General features: G+C 34.9%; 1 protein-coding gene across 1 annotated transcript in view; it reads left to right on the forward strand.

Annotated features, from left to right (window-relative positions):
• Positions 1-20,632, forward strand: part of GABRB1 (gamma-aminobutyric acid type A receptor subunit beta1) — a 379,682-nt gene that overhangs the window by 256,188 nt on the left and 102,862 nt on the right. Inside the window, exon 5 of the mRNA XM_025887668.2 lies at positions 17,424-17,506. Within this exon, the coding sequence (XP_025743453.1) occupies positions 17,424-17,506 (83 nt within the window). The remainder of the gene's footprint in view (positions 1-17,423; positions 17,507-20,632) is intronic.

Here is a 20,632-nt window from a genome sequence, read left to right on the forward strand (position 1 = left end):
GCACTCTGGGACATTTGATTAAGATAGGGTCATCGGTGCCAGATTTAGCTTTTTTTTTCTTCTTCTTAAATAATCAAGGACGTATTAAAATAAATACAGAGCACAGAAAAATACAAGATAAATGTTTGCTATCTAAGTAGCCAATTACATAGAAGATAAAGAATAATCTTCACATTGTAGGAAAAGGCATTAATCAGTAAATCAATAAGCAAACTCATCTACATTAGTCGAACTTTGCTAAAATTTTAACACATTTCATAGCTTATTGTCAGATTCAGTTATTATAAATCAAGGCAATAAAATTCACTTTCCAAGTTTGTTCTTTATCATGCTTTTTGGAACATACATACTCCTCATTTTAGCACAATGCTTCTTTATCAAGGGGTCTGTGTAGTCAGAACTATTTTTATAATAACACTAATATGTTATCAAGCAATGCATTCATCACTGCTCTCTTAAAATGAATCAATAACTATGTATTAAATTTTTTCTCAGTTTTAATTTCAAATGTGGTAAATATTGAGATTTAAAGTATAAATGTATCAGGAGACCAAAAAATTTGAGAACCACTTGAGGCCTTCGGCTAAAACTACCCTTTTTTTCTTGAATAATGAAGACACAAATACAGGTGTATTTCTTTGTCACTATTACTCCTAGAATAGTCTTAGCTAGTCCTATTAATTATAACTTTTAACCAAGGAAATAAACGTGTATTTTATAAAAAAAAAACAACAAACAAACAACTAGGGTATGGAAAATTGAAAACTATCTATCTAACATAAGTATTTCAGGAGACTAGCAGAGTTCATGAACACACATAGCACAACTTTATACAGATATATACATCCTTCTAATATCTTTTTAAAGTGGCAAAAATAAACACTTTCATTAAACTTTTTGTCAAAGCTATGGCCAGTCCATAGCATAAAAAAGTAAGAAGTAAAAGTATATAAATTTAAAATTATGCTCAGTAATTAATGTTTAAGGATTTTATTTACTTAGAAACTATCAGTAATGATTATCCATTAATTAACTCAACTTAATATCAGTCCAAGACTTTAAGCCTGATATCATGAAAATTATCTTCATGCTGACATATTATGAAACATAATTGTTGTTGAAATAAAGTTTGTCAAAATAATGATTCAATTTATTTGAACACAAATTTATATTTTTCATAATCTTAAATATTATATAATATGAAAGTTAGCTTATTTGTGAGTAAACTTGTATAAGTTTAAGGAAAGCAAACAAGAGTAGAATAAAATGTATGCTTGCATTGTACTTTATATTAATAAAACAGAAAAGGCATAGCTGTTTTATATTAAACCAAAATTATTGAGTTAAAGTCCATTGACCAAATATTTAACTTAATTAGGTGAACTTAGATCCTTAAAATATCTCTGTGTTAGCTTCTATAAAAAAATTATTTTAAGGCTAGAACATTTAAAATATTAGAATTATAGTTTTCCTTATTTTCTAGTAATTTAGGAATATTTGATCTTGACTAGCACTTGTTTATCTAAATAAACCAATCAAGACATATTAAAGGTTTTATAATCTAATTTATTAATACTCTCCTATAATGAAAGGTAAAGGCCCTTCTGAATTATAGATACAAGGACACAAAGATGCTTATAAATTCAGATCTATACTTCTGCCACAGATCAAGGAATAATATAGAAACACAGAAATTCATGGTCCAGACATCCATCAGCTGCTTTCCACAGCACTGGGCACAAGATTCTTAATTGACTTGAGCTCTAAATGGACAAATAGATAAAACAAACAAAAAGACTAACAAACCAGACTCTACAGTGTCTCTCATCCAACAGAGTATAGAACTGTAACTCTATAATCCATTAACCTATTTACAGAAATCATTAAAAGATCAGACCATGAAAGCAAATTCTCAATCATTGCTATCGCCAGTGGGGAATAACATACTGACCATAAGCAAACGAGGAAAAAAAATTAAACAAAAAAATCAGTATGGAGGAATAAAAAGAGAAACAGAGTCAACAAAGTTATATTCTTCAGTTTCATCTTAAAATAGATCAGTAAATACATATTTCACCCCTGAGAGCCAAGAAAAAGATATGACTGAGCTTAAGTCACTTGGAAGATATCCTTTTCTGGTAACACATTTTGCCTGGCTCTGTTAGGTAAATTCACTAGTCATCTTGATAGATTACCACCAAAACTGTTAAAGGACAATCATTTCAGACATAAAAAAAAAACCATGTAAGAACATGGAACAAACGTGTGTCAACGATTTCAACAACTCAATTAATGAGAGAACTAGTAAGATATTACATCCAGTTCAAAAAAAAAAAAAAAGGAGAATCCAAGGGAAACTATACTGAAAAGACTGAAAAGACACAGCACACTGAAGAGAATTTGCAAATAGATGCAAACTGGCAAAATTGACCGATTATTGACAGGGCAATAATCAATTACCATTGCACTTCAATGGATAAGAATTGTTTGCATTGTTTTTATTTTTCTACAGTGTACAGAGTTGCAAAATAGCTGTTAGAAAATGAAAAGTAGATAATCCTGACCACTAGACAAGACATCTAGTAATCTTTCTGGTTCATTTCAAAATCTTTCCCAGGTTTCCCTACGAAATGAGAGGTCTTTTTGAATTACAGATACAAATACACATAAAGTGCTCGTAAATTCAGATCTATGCTTTTGCCACAGGGCCAGAGTCAACAAAAAAACACAAAACTATGGTCATAATATGATTTCCTCCTCTAATGTAAGAGATTTCTCTTCTCACCCAAAAACAATTCCTAACATGGATACTGTGAAGATTTGGGGAAATAATATAAACAAAGAGCATATGCTGTTCCCTCTTGTATTTCTATTTGCAGTATTAAATGCAACATGTAAATTTCTCTATTAAATAAAGCAGTTTATGTGTAGGAAATCTGAATGTCAAATATTGAGACATGACTCTTAAGAGGGAGATGTTATTTACCCTTTCTTCTATTAGTAATACCTTCTGTTTACATAAATAATATTATAAGTCCTGAATGTTTTCAAATGTACCATTTACTGTAATATTACTGATGAGTATTGGTACAAGATTCATAAATACTAAACTAATAAACTATATTCAAAAATGTTAAGATATATGAAACTCAAGACTCCTTTACTATGAAGCATTATGTTATTCAAACTCAAATTATTATGTATATGGCATATTCAAAATTAGGTTCTATATGTTTACTGCACAATATTTTCTTAATAAATAATTAGAATTTAAGAGTAAGTTTTAATGGTGGGGCACCTGGCTGGCTCAGTAGACTGTGGGACTCAGGTTTCGAGGTCATAAATTCAAGCCCTACATTGGGCATAGAGCTTACTAAAAAAAAAAAAAAAAAAAAAAAAAAGAATAAGATTTATTGGGTATAGCATTTTGAATTTACTTAGCAGGCTAATGGTCTGTAGTAAAACGTAGTTCCAATTTATGCAGTTTTTGTTTTGTTTTGTTTAAAGATTTTATTTATTTATTTGAGAGAGAGAGTGCCAGGAACATGCAGGAGGAGCAGAGTGGGAGGGGGAGGGAGAGGGACAAGCCTACTCTGAGCTGAGCTTGGAGACCCTGGGCAAGTTGGTGGGCTGGGGGGCGGGGGGGATTGATCCTAGGACTCTGAGATTATGACCTGAACCAAAACCAAGAGTTGGTCGCTCAACAGATTGAGCCACCCAGGTGCCCTGCAAGCATGTTTAACTTTTAAAGGAACTGCCAAACTGAGTTTTAAAGTGGCTGCATTTTTTACATTCCCAGCAATGTATGAGGATTCCATTTTTTCAACATTTTCACCAGTACCTGGTACTTACTTACTATCTTTTTTATTACGGTCATTCTGCGAGGTGGATAGGGTTCTCGCTGCAGTTTTCATTTGCATTTCTTAATAACTCATGACGTTGGGCACCTTTCCGTGGACTAATTCTTATGCCTTCTCTGATGAAATGTCTATTCAGATCTTCTAACCTTTGAAATATTGGCTTGTGTTATTATTGAATTGTAAGAGCTTCTCTATATATTCTGGATGCAAATCTTTTATTGGATATATAATTTGCAAATATTTTTCTGCAGTTTGTGGCTTGCATTTTCATTTTCTTATGGTGTCTTTTGAAGTAATTTATGCAGTTGTTGGATTAGAGGGCTGCCCCATTTGCTTATTCATTTAAATGGTCAAGGTGCTAAAACAGTCTTTTTGTTCAGAGTAATTAATTACCAGAGTTCACTGGAACATTCAGGTTTCCATAATCCTGAAAATGATCATAATGAATTTTATTATTCTCAAGGTTAATGGTCAGAGAAATCACTTTATGTTTAATGCAACATAGGCAAAGCTATATGTATAATTTCCCTTGTTTAGAAGAAAATATTTTAACTTCACAACCCATGTATGTGCTCATGTATCCTTTCTGAGTAAAGTATATTTAGAGTATTTTTGTTTTGTTATTTTTTTAGTTTGACAGGTGGTGGTGAGAGAGGGTATACTAGAAGAAATGTACATTTATTTACTCCGAATTTCCAACGACTAAAACTTCCTTTGTTTAAAAAGGAAGGACTAGGGTGCCTGGGTGGCTCAGTTGGTTAAGTGACTGCCTTTGGCTCAGGTCATGATCCCAGGGTCCTGGGTTCGAGTCCCACATCAGGCTCCCCCTGCTCTGCAGAGGGCTGGCTTCTCCCTCTGCCTCTGCCTGCCACTCCCCCTGCTTGTGCTCTCTCTCTATCTCTGTCAAATAAATAAACAAAATCTTTAAAAAAATAAAAATAAATTTAAAAAATAAATAAATAAAAAGGAAGGACTACTCTAAAAAACTACTTCTGTGAATTATGTAATTTGATTGCACTTGTCTTTTAAGAAATTAATCACAGCCTTCTTCAGATATAACCATCAATTAAGGATTTCAATGTAAATGGATATAAACAGAGGTAAATGTGCATTGCTAATATTCAATGAAGAATGATGATGATAGTTAGAATTGCACTTATGCTATTTATACATAATTTACATACATAAGAACAACAACATGTTACTCCTTTTATAAGGTATTTTTAAGTTTCTTCTTTATGTCCATATATGCTTCAGTTCTAGGTTATCTAAACATTCCTTCATTTTTCTTCACTTTTTAAATTGAAAAACCAGTCAGCCAACCCAAATTATTAATTATTAACTGCCTACAAAGCTAGCATTCTAATGATACGGGTGTAAATTTAATGTTTTAATGATTAAAAACAGAAATCTCATGCCATGTAAATTCTTGCTTTTCACATAGAAAAGTCCGGCTCCAGGCCCACTCACCAATCACTAGAGAGAAATCTGACACAGATTAACCACTAAGTCCCCTTCCATTCATCTATTTGGTAATGACAGTCCCTATTTTGCTCCTAGAAAGGAAAACAACTTTTTATTCCTTGATACCCTGTGTGTAGGTTCTCTCAGTAGCAAGGGAAGAGGGTGTATGCGAACCTATATCTACATTTGGATTATTTAATGCAAATACTAGTGTTATGCCTACTCTTCTCTCACATGGCATCTAAAAACCCTAACAGATGAGACATCCCATGACCCCAGGCTCAATTTAAGCATGCGTCAAAGCAGCTTCATGGCCCTAAAAATTATCCAATTGACAATAACCTCTGGCTGTTTACTTAGCAAATGCCCCCAAATGATTTTTTAATAAGAAATTGAATTTGCATGGGTGAAATGGATCTTTATTTTCAATCTGTATTCCGAGCAACATTGATAGCCTTATTACAAAGACAGCACAGTGGTCTTTTTCTCTCTTCTCTAGAGAAGTAATGATTTCAGTATTTCCTGAAGTTGCATATTAATTCCATGAATGTATACCTTAATTCTGTGCCAGACACTGGATTGGACGCCAGTAAATGAATCGTTAAGAGGTGATTTCCCTTGTGGCACTTACCATCTATTCAAGCAGCCACACAAGGAACAAGGAATCAAACAAACATGTATAATTGCAAAGTGTGATTAGAAATATATGAGGAAATATATACGATATATATAACAGATATATCATATATATATATATATGTGAGGAAATCTGTGTATGTTGGTAGATCTCTCTTAACTGAAGGGACTCATTTCAGAAGATTATAATCATCGTCCACTACTAATTGCCAATTAGGTATAAAAAATGTGAAGGAAAGATAAACTTTGTGTTCCTTTACCTTTTTAGTGGTAATTCTAGGGTAGGGACAGGAAGGCGGCTATATTATACCTAATTCAAAACTTTTAAAATAAGAGTGTAAGTGGGTTATTTGAAGATTTATCCGTTCAGATACATGGACAAAGGAGGAGAGGAAGGAAGAAAGGAAGGAAGACAGAGAGAGAAGAAAAGATGGAGGGAAGGTTAAAACCCTTTCAGAGACTGTTACAACTCCATCTCCATCCCATCTTATCACTTCTCCTTCCCCTACCTCTCCCTGCTGAGACACTACTAAGCCAAAATTGCTGTTTATGAATTCAATGTATACATTTCTTTTTATTTTACTGCATGCATACACACATGTATTTTCCTAAGGCATATAAATTGGTCTCATAAAATTTTATTTTTTTAAGTTTTTATTTAAATTCCAGTTAGGTAACATACAGTGTAATATTAGTTTCAGGTGTACAATATAGTGATTCAACACTTCCGTACATCACCTGGTGCTCCTCACAGCAAGTGCCCTCCTGAATCCCCATCACCCATTTAACCCACCCTCCCACCCACCTCCCCTCTGCTAACCATCAGTCTGTTCTCTATAGTTAAGAGTCCGTTTCTTGGTTTGTCTCTCTCTTTCGTTTTTTTCCCTATGCTCATTTGTTTTGTTTCTTAATTTCCACATATGAGTGAAATCATAGGGTATTGGTCTTTCTCTGACTGACTTATTTCACTTAGCATAATGCTCTCTAGCTTCATTCCCATCATTGCAAATGGCAGTATTTCATTCTTTTCTTATGGCTGAGTAATATTCCATTGTATATGTAGCCTTTTGTAGGCATTTTTCTGTTTTTTTCCCCACACAACATTATGTGAGATATCCCCATATTTATACATGTAGACCTAGTTCATTCATTTTAACTGCTGTCAGGTAGTCCACAGCCTATACACCAGAGCTGTGAATCCCTTTTGCTTTGCTGGACAGTTGGGCTGTTTACCTGTTTTTGCTATTACAAGGAGTCCTTGATAAACACTCTGTTTTTGTCTCCTTGTGTACAAGTGAGTAGGCATCTAAAAGTAGAATGGCTGGGTCATACTGAACTCTCCAAAATTTACCTCTTTAACATTGTGCTTATAATAAAATTAATAGAAAAGAAACCTTATTTTATTTTGTAGCTCCATTTGGGGAATTTATGCTTATAAAAGCACAGGGACAAAAAATAGTGTTTTACTTTATTATTTTATTTATTACATTTTATTACTGCAATATCTGGAATGCTTCATCATTAATTTGGAAACATACAAAATCCTCTTTCTATTTTTGTCTTTCAGAATACACAGTCACCTCTCAACTAGCTTAATTTTTTTTCAAGTTCTTACTTAAATTGTGGTTAGTTAACAGTGTCATATTAGTTTCAGGTTTAAATTTAGTGATTCAATACTTACATGCAATACATCATCACAACAAGTGCACTCCTTAATTTCATCACCTGTTTAACTCATAGCCCCACCCACCTCCCCTCTGGTAACCATGATGTGGTCTCTATAGTTTGGAGTATGTTTCTTGGTTTTCCTCCCTTTTTTTCTCTCTCCCTATGTTTGTTTGACATGGATGAAGCTACAGAGTATTATGTATTTAAAAAGGAAAAGAATGATGTCCCAAGCCCTGCTTTTCTACTGAAATAGGGAGCTGGAAACTTTGCACAATTTATACTCCTGTCTTACTTATATTCACTTTGGGTTTTGCTTTGTTTTGTATTTTTCTCAACCTAAAGCCGTTGTCTTAAGACACTGTAGTATTTTAATGCTGTATCACTGCTGAACCTTATTTTATTCCATCAGGATTATCATTTCAAGATTATTCTGATTACCTTTCATAAATGTGTGAGCTCTGTTTTGGGAGAAATCATCATATAGCAAAGCAACAGAGCATATTTACAAATAAGTCAAAAAAATTATTAATTGTCAATTGACAAAAGGATAAAGAGGTCGGGTGTGTGTGTGTGTGTGTGTGTGTGTGTGTGTGTGTGTGTGTGTGTGATGGAATATTACTCAGCCATCAAAAAGAATGAAATCTTGCCATGTGCAATGTGAATGAAGCTAGAGTGTATTATGTTAAGTGAAATAAGTCATTCAGAGAAAGACAAATACCATATGATTTCACTCATGTGAAATTTAAGAAATGAAACAGATGAACAAACAGGAAGGGAGAAGAAAAGAGAGGAAAGCAAACCATAGAGACTCTTAACTATAGAGACAAGCTGAGGGGAGGAGGGTGGGAAGATGTGCTAAATTGGTGATGAGTTTTAAGAGGAGGGTCCTTGTTATGATTAGCACTGGATGTTATATGTAAGTGATGAATCACTAAATTCTACTCCAGAAACCAATATTACCCTATATGTTAACTAACCAGAATTTAAACAAAAACTGGAAAGAAACAAACAAAAATCTGTATTTTCACTTAACATATACCAAGAAAAAAATAATTGTGAAAGATCCACAACTTTGCTTTACCTCCTAATTCTGACTCCTTGTTTAAATAACCTGCACTTATTGATTACCAAGTCATAGTCTTCCATTCAAGGTAAACATCTGACTTTGACTTCAATTTTTAAGTCCCTTCTCATTGCTTAAGGCCGAGTTATCATTTTAATTCTTCACAGGCCACCACAGAAATTCCCGATGATCAAAATAATGAGAATAAAAATGCTCTGATTTGGAGGAGGTAGCCATATTTTTTTCAGCCCCTTAGCACAGATCTCAGCTAATCGTTATTAGGAAATATTAAACATAATAGAAATTTAAAGGATGCTCTTGTACTCCACCATTATATGGATATAGTGATATATTTGGGAAAAGTAGTCTGTCTTAAACTCAGCCAGACATCTAAGGTAAAGATGACTGAAGGTGACACAGGATGCTTGACAAAGGTCAATTAATTACTCTTGCACTACTATTACCTTTTCTTTTTTTGCTCCCCTGCCCCAAGACTCTCTGATTTATGAACAGCTTTTCATATTCACAAAGTGGTTCATGAATCACCCTAGCCTGACAGAAATGAGTAAAAATGAGCTCATTTACACAACATTTGGTATGTAGCTAATTACCTGAAAACAACTGCCCGGGATTGTACTGAGAAGGGTGTCATTAACATTCAGCAGTTAAGAGTACAAAACAGAGGGATAAAAGAAAGCAGAAACTTGGAATGAAATAAGAAAAAGTAAAAATATAAGAGTAGCCATGAGAATGTTATTTATTCAGTGTGGATTTTTTAAAGCATAACCAAAGAGTAACTAATGATGCCATCCAAGAGGAATTGTTAAGTATCACAAGTTATCTATATGACAAAATCTTGAATATCCATTCAAAATACATTCATGGAGACTACTGCTAACTTATGAAAATTCTTACCGTCAAGGTTAACCAAAAAGCAGCAAATGAAGTTGTTGAATACAGTGTAATTTCACTTTGTTAAACAATATACTTAGAAGAAAGGAAATTAATGAGATTGCAGCAATGAGATTATGTGTCATTTGTGTTCTCTTATCTGTAATTTTCTGTATTTCCCAGATGTTTTATTATGACCATGCACTAATCTTACAATGTATTTGTCTCAGTAATCTTACATGTATGTGTGTATGTATGTATGTATGCATGTATGTGTTTATTTATTTATTTAGAAGCACATAATTTAAAAATAATAATAGCTAGGGTTAATTGTGTGACTACTATGTACAAATCATTGAACTTATGTGTGCATATAATAACTCTCTTCTCTTTCCCTGGTTCCACACTGCATCCACCTCCATAATACCTCTGTTCTTGGAACATCACCAACCCAGGTTAAGGCATCTTTTGTCCAAATTGCCACCAACTAAATAAGTGTAGGATTGAACTCTATTCCTTCTGAGTGATTTCCATGCTCTCTTGATAAGATAAACATATCTCTGAGGTAAGATATTTGCATCTCCAGAAAAATGGCAAAGATGGCTTACCCAATTGAGAAATAAGCATACCATATGTGGCCATTTTGTGAAACCAATAGACAGTGGTTGTATCTTCTATATTCTGAGACCTGATGGTACTAAAAGCAACCCCCCCCTCCAAAAAATTATGACAGCATGAAAGTGAGTTGGATATTTTTAACACTTGTAGCCCTGATGCTTACAGGATTGCATGATTCCTGGTGCATCCTCTATCATTTGTACACTCATTATTGATTGGGTAAAGTATGTTCTGACTTACTGATGAATCATTACTGATAATGAACACTGCATATATATGGTAAGGTCAACTCTTAATATTCTTAATATTTTTTTAAATTTACTTTACTGTCTATAGGAGAAATAACTCCTACGCTGAACCAATAGCTCTCTGCTTAGATTTATTTGGCGTGAATATAGTAACTGAGGAGAAAATAAACCTCAGGTCTTGAGTCTAGCCTATCTGAATGTGAATCCCAGTGATACCATTTACAGATTATGTAAACTTGGAAACATTTCTTAACCCCATTAAGTGTCAGTTTCTTTTTCTTTGAAAATAGCGTAAAAATGACATCAACATAATAAGGCAGTTGTAAATAATTAAATAATGCATGTGTGGTAGTCAGAATAATGGCCCTCCAAAGATGTCCATGTCCTAATTCTCAGGACCGGTGAATATGATCCCTTATGAGTCAATGGGACTTTACAGGTATGATTAATTTAAAAGTTTGAGATGAGATTATCCTGGATTATCTGGATGCATATAAAGTAATCAATCATGAAGTTTCTTATAAAAGGAAGGAAGGAGAGTCAGAGTGAGGGGATGTGAAGACAGAAGAAGGGATTGGAATGATGGTCTTTGAAGATGGAGGAAGGGGCCATGAGCCAAGGAAGGCAAGCAGCCTCTAGAAGCTGAAAAAGTCCAGAAAATGGATTCTCCCTTAGAGCCTTTAGAAGGAGCACAGCCCTGCTAAAACCTTGATTTTAGGATTTTGCCCCTCCAGAAATACAAGAGAATAAATCTGTGTTGTTTTAAGCCACTAAATTTTTGGTAACTTGTTACAACAGCAATAGGAAACTAATATAATATGCATGATGCTTAGCATAGGGTCCATCATATAGAATTCCAACATAATATTAGCTAAGATCAATCTGTCCCTTAAGATCTAGGTAAGAGTAGCTTAAATCCACAATCCATTATTTGTGGGAGTCCAATGCCTTCCCAGGATTGCTGAGGTTTCCCAAAGGGCTTACATGATTCAACCATCTATGGCTTAGAATCTTGGCTCTAACTGAATTGGTTTGATTTATAGAGTACTGTTCCATGAATGCTGTCAAGATATGGAATTCAGCCCTTTCCAAGAATAAAAATAAAACATTTACAGAAGGCTTTACCTTGCATCTGTGTATGTGTGTGTCTTGGTATTGATTTAGGTGTAGAGAAAAATTGATTATCATAGTAATACAAAAATTTTTAATTGAATATTAAATATAACTGTTTTTTAAAATTTTGCTACTTCCTCATTTTCCTTCTCCACACTTAAATTACTCTTAAATCTCACATAGCGGTTTTATCTCCTTTCATTTTCTTATCATTCATGTCTCACACCTTCAGGATTTCACCTTCAAATACCAAGGCATTTTCCTAAACATAGTAGCCACCTAAAATAAAATTTGGTGCAAACTATGAAAATAATACATATTCTTTTTACCCACTCAGTAAGTGTTAGCTAAGGAAAAAAATCTATGTACTCACCAGTTATGACTCAGGCTAACCCACCCATCTTCCCTCATCAGTTTCTTTGGGTGATATACCTAACATGGATTTAAGATGCAGCCCAGAGACCAAAAAGGCCATTCTTCAAACCAACTGCACTAAGTGATATCAAACTTTAACTGCTACTCACCATCAATCTCACCAACCTTAGGGGTGTCATTTCGATTCAACATTTTCAGGCTCCTTCCTCATACTTTTTCTCATATAAATTCTATTAAATAGTATAACTTTGCTCTACAGGGAGCTTGTCCCTGTAGAATTGAAGATTATAGGAAAATCTCAGTCATATGTACATAATTTGTTCATTAATTTGAGTTTACATTGTTATTTGTAAAAGTGCCCTCTCCGTATATTTATGTGTGTACTTGTGGGTGTGGGGAAGACTGGATTTTAATCTATTTATAGGCCAGGACTTCCTGGATTGTATTTTTTTCAGCAATGAGAGTCATACTACCCTTAGACATCAAATATACACCATTTGCAATACAGTGACTCTTAAGGTCAGTGACCAAACAGCATACACCTTAATAAATGAATACTACAGCAACATGATTCCCATTCAGTCCAAAGTCTCGTGGGACCATAGTTTCTAACTAACAGCCCATTATGGTGTTCTGACCTAACCTTCAAAATGTCAATAAATTGGATTATAATGTAAGCCATTTGAAAGGTCTTTGAAAGAAGACAGCTGAATGTTATGCTGTCATGAAACTGTACCTCTGGGAAGTCTGCGTTCAGAAAAACAGTTAATGCTTTTACCTATAGCTGGTTCTACTGTATTGTACTTTCATTTGCTATCAACCAATAATAATGTTTTCACACACTCAGAATGAATGACTTGGGTGTGAAAGTTAAAAACAAAATTGAAAAATCACTTCAGTCTTGAAGCTCTCAACCCATTCAGTTTGCAATTTTTGGCACCTTTGATTCCATAGACGATTTAGAATCTCAGGCTGCTTCAGCCACACTGTGAGTACATTTCCGTATGGATGTGTTAATCAATTGTGGAGGTGACTAACCACTACTGAGCAATTACATTTGGCAAAGTGAACAAATGGAAACATTGGAAACAGTCATTCTTAGAGGTATTCATTGTTGCTTCTTACCCAGAAGACAGAAGAGCTGATGCCCAGGGACATTTCTCTTTTTATTGATGATCCTGGGAATTCTTGCTCAGCCTTTTTTTCTCACAAAGAGCTCAGGACACTCTACTCACTTAGCCATAAGTATTTCAAAATCTAGAAACGCCAAACCCTTAAATTAGCAGAGACCAATACTCAGTTACATACATTTCTACAGGCCACAACATAAATTTATGAATTCCTGCGTATGTAGGTGTCCCTGCCTGAGCTTCAGTGATTCCTTCTTTCTTGAGATAAGAGACCTTTATCGGTCCCTGGTGACAACATTTGTATGAGTGCAACTTTCCTTCCAGCTTTTACTAAATAATTTGGAAGAGTTGGCACCTAATCCAAGTTGAGCCAATGAAATCCTCTTGAGAATTTGAAATTTGGAACAGGTAGATCCCAAGAAGGAAGTTATTTCACTAATGTCAGTGTTCTTCAGAGAAAGTCAGGTGCTTTTCACAGCTCTAGTTCCTAGAGCTAGTTCCCTTTTTGAGTTGTGATTACTTTACTTTCCTTGGTTTCATAATGAAACTTGAGGCAGATGTAAACTGGTCCAGGTGATACTAGTTGAGAAATCATCAGATCATGGGCAAGCCTCTGGTGTGATATATAGTTTCCCAAGGTGATTATCAATTAGATATTATATCTATTGATTGCTAAATGGATTGATCATAACAAGTAGCAACAGTAAATTCAGTTATGCTTTAAAAAAGATATTTTTTGTCACTCACAACTCCAGGACACATATCTATGAAACATTTGTTATTCATTTATACACAATGCTTTGTTGGCTTTTCAAATTGCTTTGTAAAAATTCCAGAGCTTCACAACATGGGAATCAGTGATTCAACAAAAGATGCATGTCCTTATTCTGATATGATGTGGTTCACTTACTTGATGACACGTCTGAAAATGAGGTCAGTTAAGTGAGATATGCTGACCAAGAGGGCTCAAATGACGCTCTCAAGTATCCCTAAAGCTCTTCCATAATTCCATAAATATTTGATTTTAATTTGATTTTTAAATATTGTAATTATTTTAAGCTATAATAAGAAGCATGCACACTGTAATGCATCCTATGCCACATTTTAATGCATTCAAGACCATCATAGTATTAACTTCTGCTACCAGATTAACTTATGCAGAGCATGAAGCAACAAGTAAAGCTTCCCTTTAATCCATATTAAACACTTGCTAGAGTCCAATCATCTAGGGATGTATCTGAACCTTTGCAAAAGTGTGATTGATTATAGAGGAGGTTCCTTGATAACCTGGGGGTTCCCTCCTGCTAATTCAGGGAAGCCTATAGCCAGTAATGTAAGATTTTAGAAGTAAGTGTTTCCTTCCTTATTAGGATTTTTTGATACTATACAAATAAAATCCAACACAAAAATAATTGGTGCTGAGAGGGATATAAGATCATAATTCTCATTGTACCGCCTGCTTTCAAATTCTGTGCTCATTAAAATAGATGTCAACATTTGAATTTATAAGGTAATTTTATATTAACAAAATACGGCTTTCATTTCATTTGTATTTTATATATTGAGGTTCTCTAGAAGATTTCATTTTATTAAAATTATCCTCAGAGGAAAAATGTTTGAAAACCACCGTTGTAGCAGGGTTTCTCAACGTTGGCACTACTGACACTTTGGAATAGATCATTCTTTATTGTTGGGTGCTATCCTGGGCATTGTAAGATGTTTAGCTGCAGCCCTGGCCTCTACCCACTGGATGCCAGTAGCAAGCCTCCACCCCCAGTCTGATGATCAAATATATGTCTCCAGATATTGCCAAATGTCCCCTGTGGGGGAAAAAGTATCCCTGGTTGAGAATTACTGGCTAAATCATAGGACTGGCCACACTGTTAATTTCTAGGGAATGTTCATATCCTCCTGAATTTTTTAATTCATAAGCAGCTATTAAACAAAGAATACAGTAAAGTAGATAGGTGATTTTTAAAACATTTTAAATATTTATTGTGTCATCTTATTGAGGGTATTTGAGATACATGCAAGCCATAAAAATAATGTTGTGGAATTGTATTTCCAGACAACAAAAGATAATTAATGATATATTATTAAGTGGAAAAATTAATTCATGTGATAATGGGAGTGGGAAGCAGTAAGGAATCTGGTAAAACACTTTTATATGGCAAATTCTGGAATACAACTAGTTTTCATATTTTTTGTAAAGTACTTTGAAGAAATTTTTAATTGAATTTTAAAATTCCTTTTGCTCTTATATAAAGCTAAAATAAATCTGATTAAATTGACCAACATCCTGTCTGAGAAAGGCTTCAAAGGGAACATGCAAATGTTCATCTTGGTAAACTTCCATTTTTAAAAAACATTTATTTATTTATTTATTTGAGAGAGAGCACAAGTTGGGGGGGAGGGCTGAAGGAGAAGGAGAGAGAGAACCTACAGCAGACCCCCCCACACACACACACTGAGCACAAAGGCCCCGGGGCTTGTTATCTCAGGATCCTGAAATCATGACCTGAGCAGAAATCAAGAGTCAGCCACTCAACCGACTCAGCTATGCAAGCACCCCTAAACTTTCATTTTTTGTAAGGAAAGCCAAAGAGAAATTGGAAACAGTTAGTGTATTTCCTAATAATGTTTTTAAGAAGGTGCCTGTTAGGTTAACACAAATGACCAAAATAATAACTTGTCTTAGCAGCCACAAAAAAACATATTGGTTCGAGAAACACCTTGTTGAATTTAAATATACTGTTGATGGGAGTGTAAATTGGCACAACCTCTATGAAGGGTGATGTAGCAAAATTTTAAGTGTATATACCATTTTTTCTAACAATTCCTGTTCTAGAAACAGCCAACGGATATAGCCAGACATAGTAGAGTATATTAGTATATTCGGGGCATCTTCATCTGTAACAGTAAAAAAATAGGAAATGATGTAAATGCCCACTGAAGTGTGATTAGAAAAATAAATCATGATCTTTCCATACAGCTGAACCTGCTATGGTAAATTTTTTTTAAGACGGCTTATTATTTACTGACACGGAACCAAATCCAAGATGCATTGTTAATGAAAACAAGCAAGGTTCAGAACAGGGGACATAGTAGATGCTATCTAAGAAGTTTCCCCCTAAGAAGACATACCTGTCTTCTTTTGCATACAGAGTATTTATGGAAAATGTCCAATGTTGTAGCTCTTGGGGATTAAGGCAGAAAGGAAACATAACTAAATTTTAATCTTTTGAATTCTTTAAATTATGATTAGACATTACTTCATGGAGAAGGATCGTGTAATTTGTTTTTCAAGAAAAGTACTTTGTCAATTCCTAAGTGATACCAAATGTTTGTAAGTATGGACTAACCATAGGAATTTAAGTTACTCTCAGACTCCACATTCTAGAAAACAGACAAGAGAAAATGGAGGGATAATGGAAACCCCAGTAGGATATCTAGAGTCAAGGTCCTGGGATTTGCATAAACCAATAAGCTGAGTGGAGAACAGAAGGTGGTAAATATGGTGTGAACACCAATCCTAGGATAGTGTTTCTTTTCTGGTTATACGTTACCGGCTGAGTATAGGTAGGTGAGGATCTCAGAGATGAATCCAACAAATCTCGCTAATAGTGGGGAATGAATGTGAAGCCCCAAATGTCATGGAGGATGGGTTTTATTGTTTTTGTCATTTTTCTTGTTGTTTTATTACTAGGTTATAGTAGGAGAGGGAGATAAGTTTTGATGCATAGTGTTGATCTCCTCCTGCTCATAATGCCAGACTTGCTGTAAATATTGTCACAGACATTGCTATAGTAAGTATAAGAAGGACCATGGGATAATAACAGTTGTAACATGACCATCATTTGTGGAGCAGTAAGTATGGGGCAGCAGGCTAGGAATTTGAACACATTATCTCTTTTACTCCTCATAACCATCCTTTGCAGTAGGTGGGTTTTTTTTAAGATTTTATTTATTTATTCATGAGAGACAGAGAAAGAGAGAGAGAGGCAGAGGGAGAAGCAGACTCCCAAGGAGCAGGGAGCCTGATGCGGGACTCGATCCCAGGACACTGGGATCATGACCTGAGCAGAGGGCAGACGCTTAACCATCTGAGACACCCAGGCTCCCTGCAGTGGGTGTTTTGATTGATGAGGGGACCTAGGCTTATGGAGATAAATAAGCCAGAGCCAGCTCACACACCTAGTGGGCAGCAAAGAAAGACTTGCTCTTAATCTGCTCACCTTCAAAAGTTTTAATCACAAAATTTTGATGCCAACCAGTAAACATGATTTGGGGGTGGGAAGCCTGGAAATGAAAGTCATCATCCTTATGAAGCTGTCTTTTCTCTCTCTCATCCTGACAGGATCACAACCACAGCTGCATGTATGATGGATCTACGAAGATATCCTCTGGATGAACAGAACTGCACTCTGGAGATTGAAAGTTGTGAGTTACTTGGACAGGGGAATGAGAAAGAGGGACGTTTGCTTGACCCAATTAAATTCAACTTTGTACTGAGTAATTGGTACTGAGATACTTTTAGCTACACCACCCTGCCAACTTTTCAAGAGATTCACAGTCCAGTGACATCTCCTCTCAGTTGGTGGCTCAAGGGTCATTTCAATGCAGTTATGTTTTTGAAACATTAGAGAAAGTCCACTTATTTTAGCTGGACAGTTTACGAATGCATGCTTTTCTCTTTAGAGTGGAGTTTCCCCAAAGGCCTTCTAATACGCAAGCTGCATTAATAAGAGAAGAAAAACATTTTAATATGAAAAGACCTTGTGAGATTGTTTTTGGTTGTATAGTCTGTGCACCTGAATGACTGTAAATTGTTGGCTTTTAGAAAAACAGTATGTTAGAATCTTGTGCACATTTGTCTTTCTTCATGGGAAGAACAGGATGATAAATGGTATTCATGAGGCTTGTGCTTTGGGCCAAAGAGTTGATGTTTTTCAAGTCTAGTGATTGATTTTTGTTTGTCTTCTTGTGCTGTTTTTCAATGATTGCTTTCTTAACAATCAGAATATTTTAGTCACTAATATTTAATCTTATTGACTGTTTCATTGTTCCTCAGCCATCAACATTCGGGCAGTTGAGCCCGTTTATTGTAAATACCAGGCCTAGGCAATTTCCTGGTTTTCAGGGGCACAGAAGGGTGGCAGGCGATAATTCAGAGCATTATAACATGGCTTAATGTAATGTGGGAAATAGATATTTATTTAGATAATCTAAAATAGTTCTAGATCTAAACATCAAAATAGCAAAGGAAAATTTCAGGTAAACCTATAGTATTATTAGAGAATAAATGTATTCACCAGTGTCTGATTATTAAGCAATTACATTAATTTTCTAGTTTTACTATATGTAGGCTTGGAAATAAATAGAAATGTTTATGTAGAAAGAGCTGTATAGACATACATATTGATCTACTCCCACTAGAACCTGGAATGAACAAGATCATTCATGAGCTATTCTTTAATTAATATTCTAATTTTAAAATATATCATATAAATAAGTTGGTTGAAATTATTGATGGTGACTTTTGGTTTAAATGCCAATGACAACCAAATTCAAACCACAGGAATGAAATATGAACCCAACTATTTATTAATGGCTGTGATGTGTAATAAATTAGGCTGAACTTTAGCTTTTAGAACTGATACAGAAAGAGAAGAATGAATTCATTACTCATTCATACAGGTTGGCTTTTACCCTCGACCTCTCTTCCATTGATTCTACTGATTGTTACCTTTGCTTCTGTGTTGGTCAGCATTAAGATTTGACAACCTCTTGAAATTCCGAGGTTTTCTGGTTACACCATTCAATTTTAACTTGAATTGTTTCTGTGTTGTAGATTGCAAGTACTAAAATTAGCAGCATTTTCTCACAAAATATATGTTTTATTTTATAATGCCTATCAAGTTTTCCTGTTATCATAGGTTTATATTTTTCTTTGAGCAGGGGATTTTCTTTGTTCAGACTTAGAAAACAGTTGACTTTTAGGTCCATTTATCATATCATATAATGACCAAAAAAAACTGTAAACAAAGCAGAAATTAAACATAACTTTTGTGGGGCAGGGATGGGGGAAGTCCAAGCAACCTGGTAGTCCAAAGTTATCATAAAAATGATGTCAGGCAAAAAGGGGTGACCCGAGCATATCATAATCATTGTGACAGTTCAGTAAGATGCAATCAGTTGTCTGGATAGATGGATAAGGCATAGTAATTAGGACCCTAAACTCAGCTAATATGTAGGAATGCAGGCAGATGGTGACCGTCATCAAAGTAATCCAATAGCAGTTCACAGAAATCTGGTCCCTAAAGATATTTACCTAAAGTAAAGCAAAAACTCAGGCCTGGAGAACTGGTGCAATGTGGAGTCTATGAAGGCAGGAACCTGGGAGAAAGGGGGTAAAAAATGGAACTGTCTTCTACTTGCCAAACAAAAGCTAGACATTAATATAACACCTCTGTAACGTAAGTATTTCTAACAACATTTGAGATAGTATGTATCTGAGGCTCAGAGAATTAAATAACTTACCCAGGAACACAGGGCAAGGATAGTGGTAAAATGGGGATTCAAACCCAGATGATATACTTTCCATCACAGAACCCTGCTGTCAGTAGGGGAGCAAGGCAGCAGAACATAAATGATTAGAAGCGTAATACCAATTGGAACCACTCTCAGCTAGGTTGAGGATGCTGACTCAACCAAAGACTGGTCTGTATTTCCTAAAATTATCCCTGATAAATAGATCTCAGAAGCTGAAGCAGAATTTTGCTTTTAGATCAAAGGTGAAATGATTGCAACTGTGTAGAGAGAGGGTAGTCAGTCTGTGGGTGCAGGAAACTGCGTAGTCCTTGATTCCATTGATGTTAACCTAAAAAAAATATATAAAGGCCTCAAATGACAACATTGCTTAGCTTAATATTTTACTTAAAATGTATCCTTTTTTTAATTAGCCACTGTAAAGAGATTTTAAATCTTCAGAGTAATAACTTCAAGTAACTAAATAACATATAGCAATAATAACCCACTCTCCCTGCTTGTGTTCCCTCTCTTGCTGTGTCTCTCTCTGTCAAATAAATAAAAAATCTTTAATAATACGGAGTCCGAATGAGCTTTGCTTGTTTTTGTCTGCATACATAATCAATATGTTGCTAAGTATCAGTAAGTACTGAATCTGTCAGTCATCTATATTTTAACTCTTCATGAAGAGACTTGTGTTGCATTATTTGCTGAAACAGCTCTCCCTGAACTGACAGTTTATGAAGACTATAACTGAGCTGTAAAGTGATTACAAATGAGAAGCTCTCGTATTAGTTGGGAGATAAGAATGATAAAGTGGACGTTCTGCCAATGTAAGATTGCACCAATCACACTTTTGTGACCAACAGAGTGGAAACTTGACCTACCTTGCAAAATTTACTGGCTTATGTTCTCTTCCAACACCATCCCAAGGATGGGGAAATGTTTTTCTTGGTTATGTCCTTTGAGACAAATTAAAGATGTTTTGCTTTACTTTAATGTCACCTAGTCAAGTAAAATTGGAAAGGCCATAAAGCC

This window comes from Callorhinus ursinus, unplaced genomic scaffold, assembly GCF_003265705.2.
Source record: "Callorhinus ursinus isolate GAN/ISIS: 27379988/994484 unplaced genomic scaffold, GSC_fseal_2.0 scaffold4, whole genome shotgun sequence".
Lineage (NCBI taxonomy): Eukaryota > Metazoa > Chordata > Mammalia > Carnivora > Otariidae > Callorhinus > Callorhinus ursinus.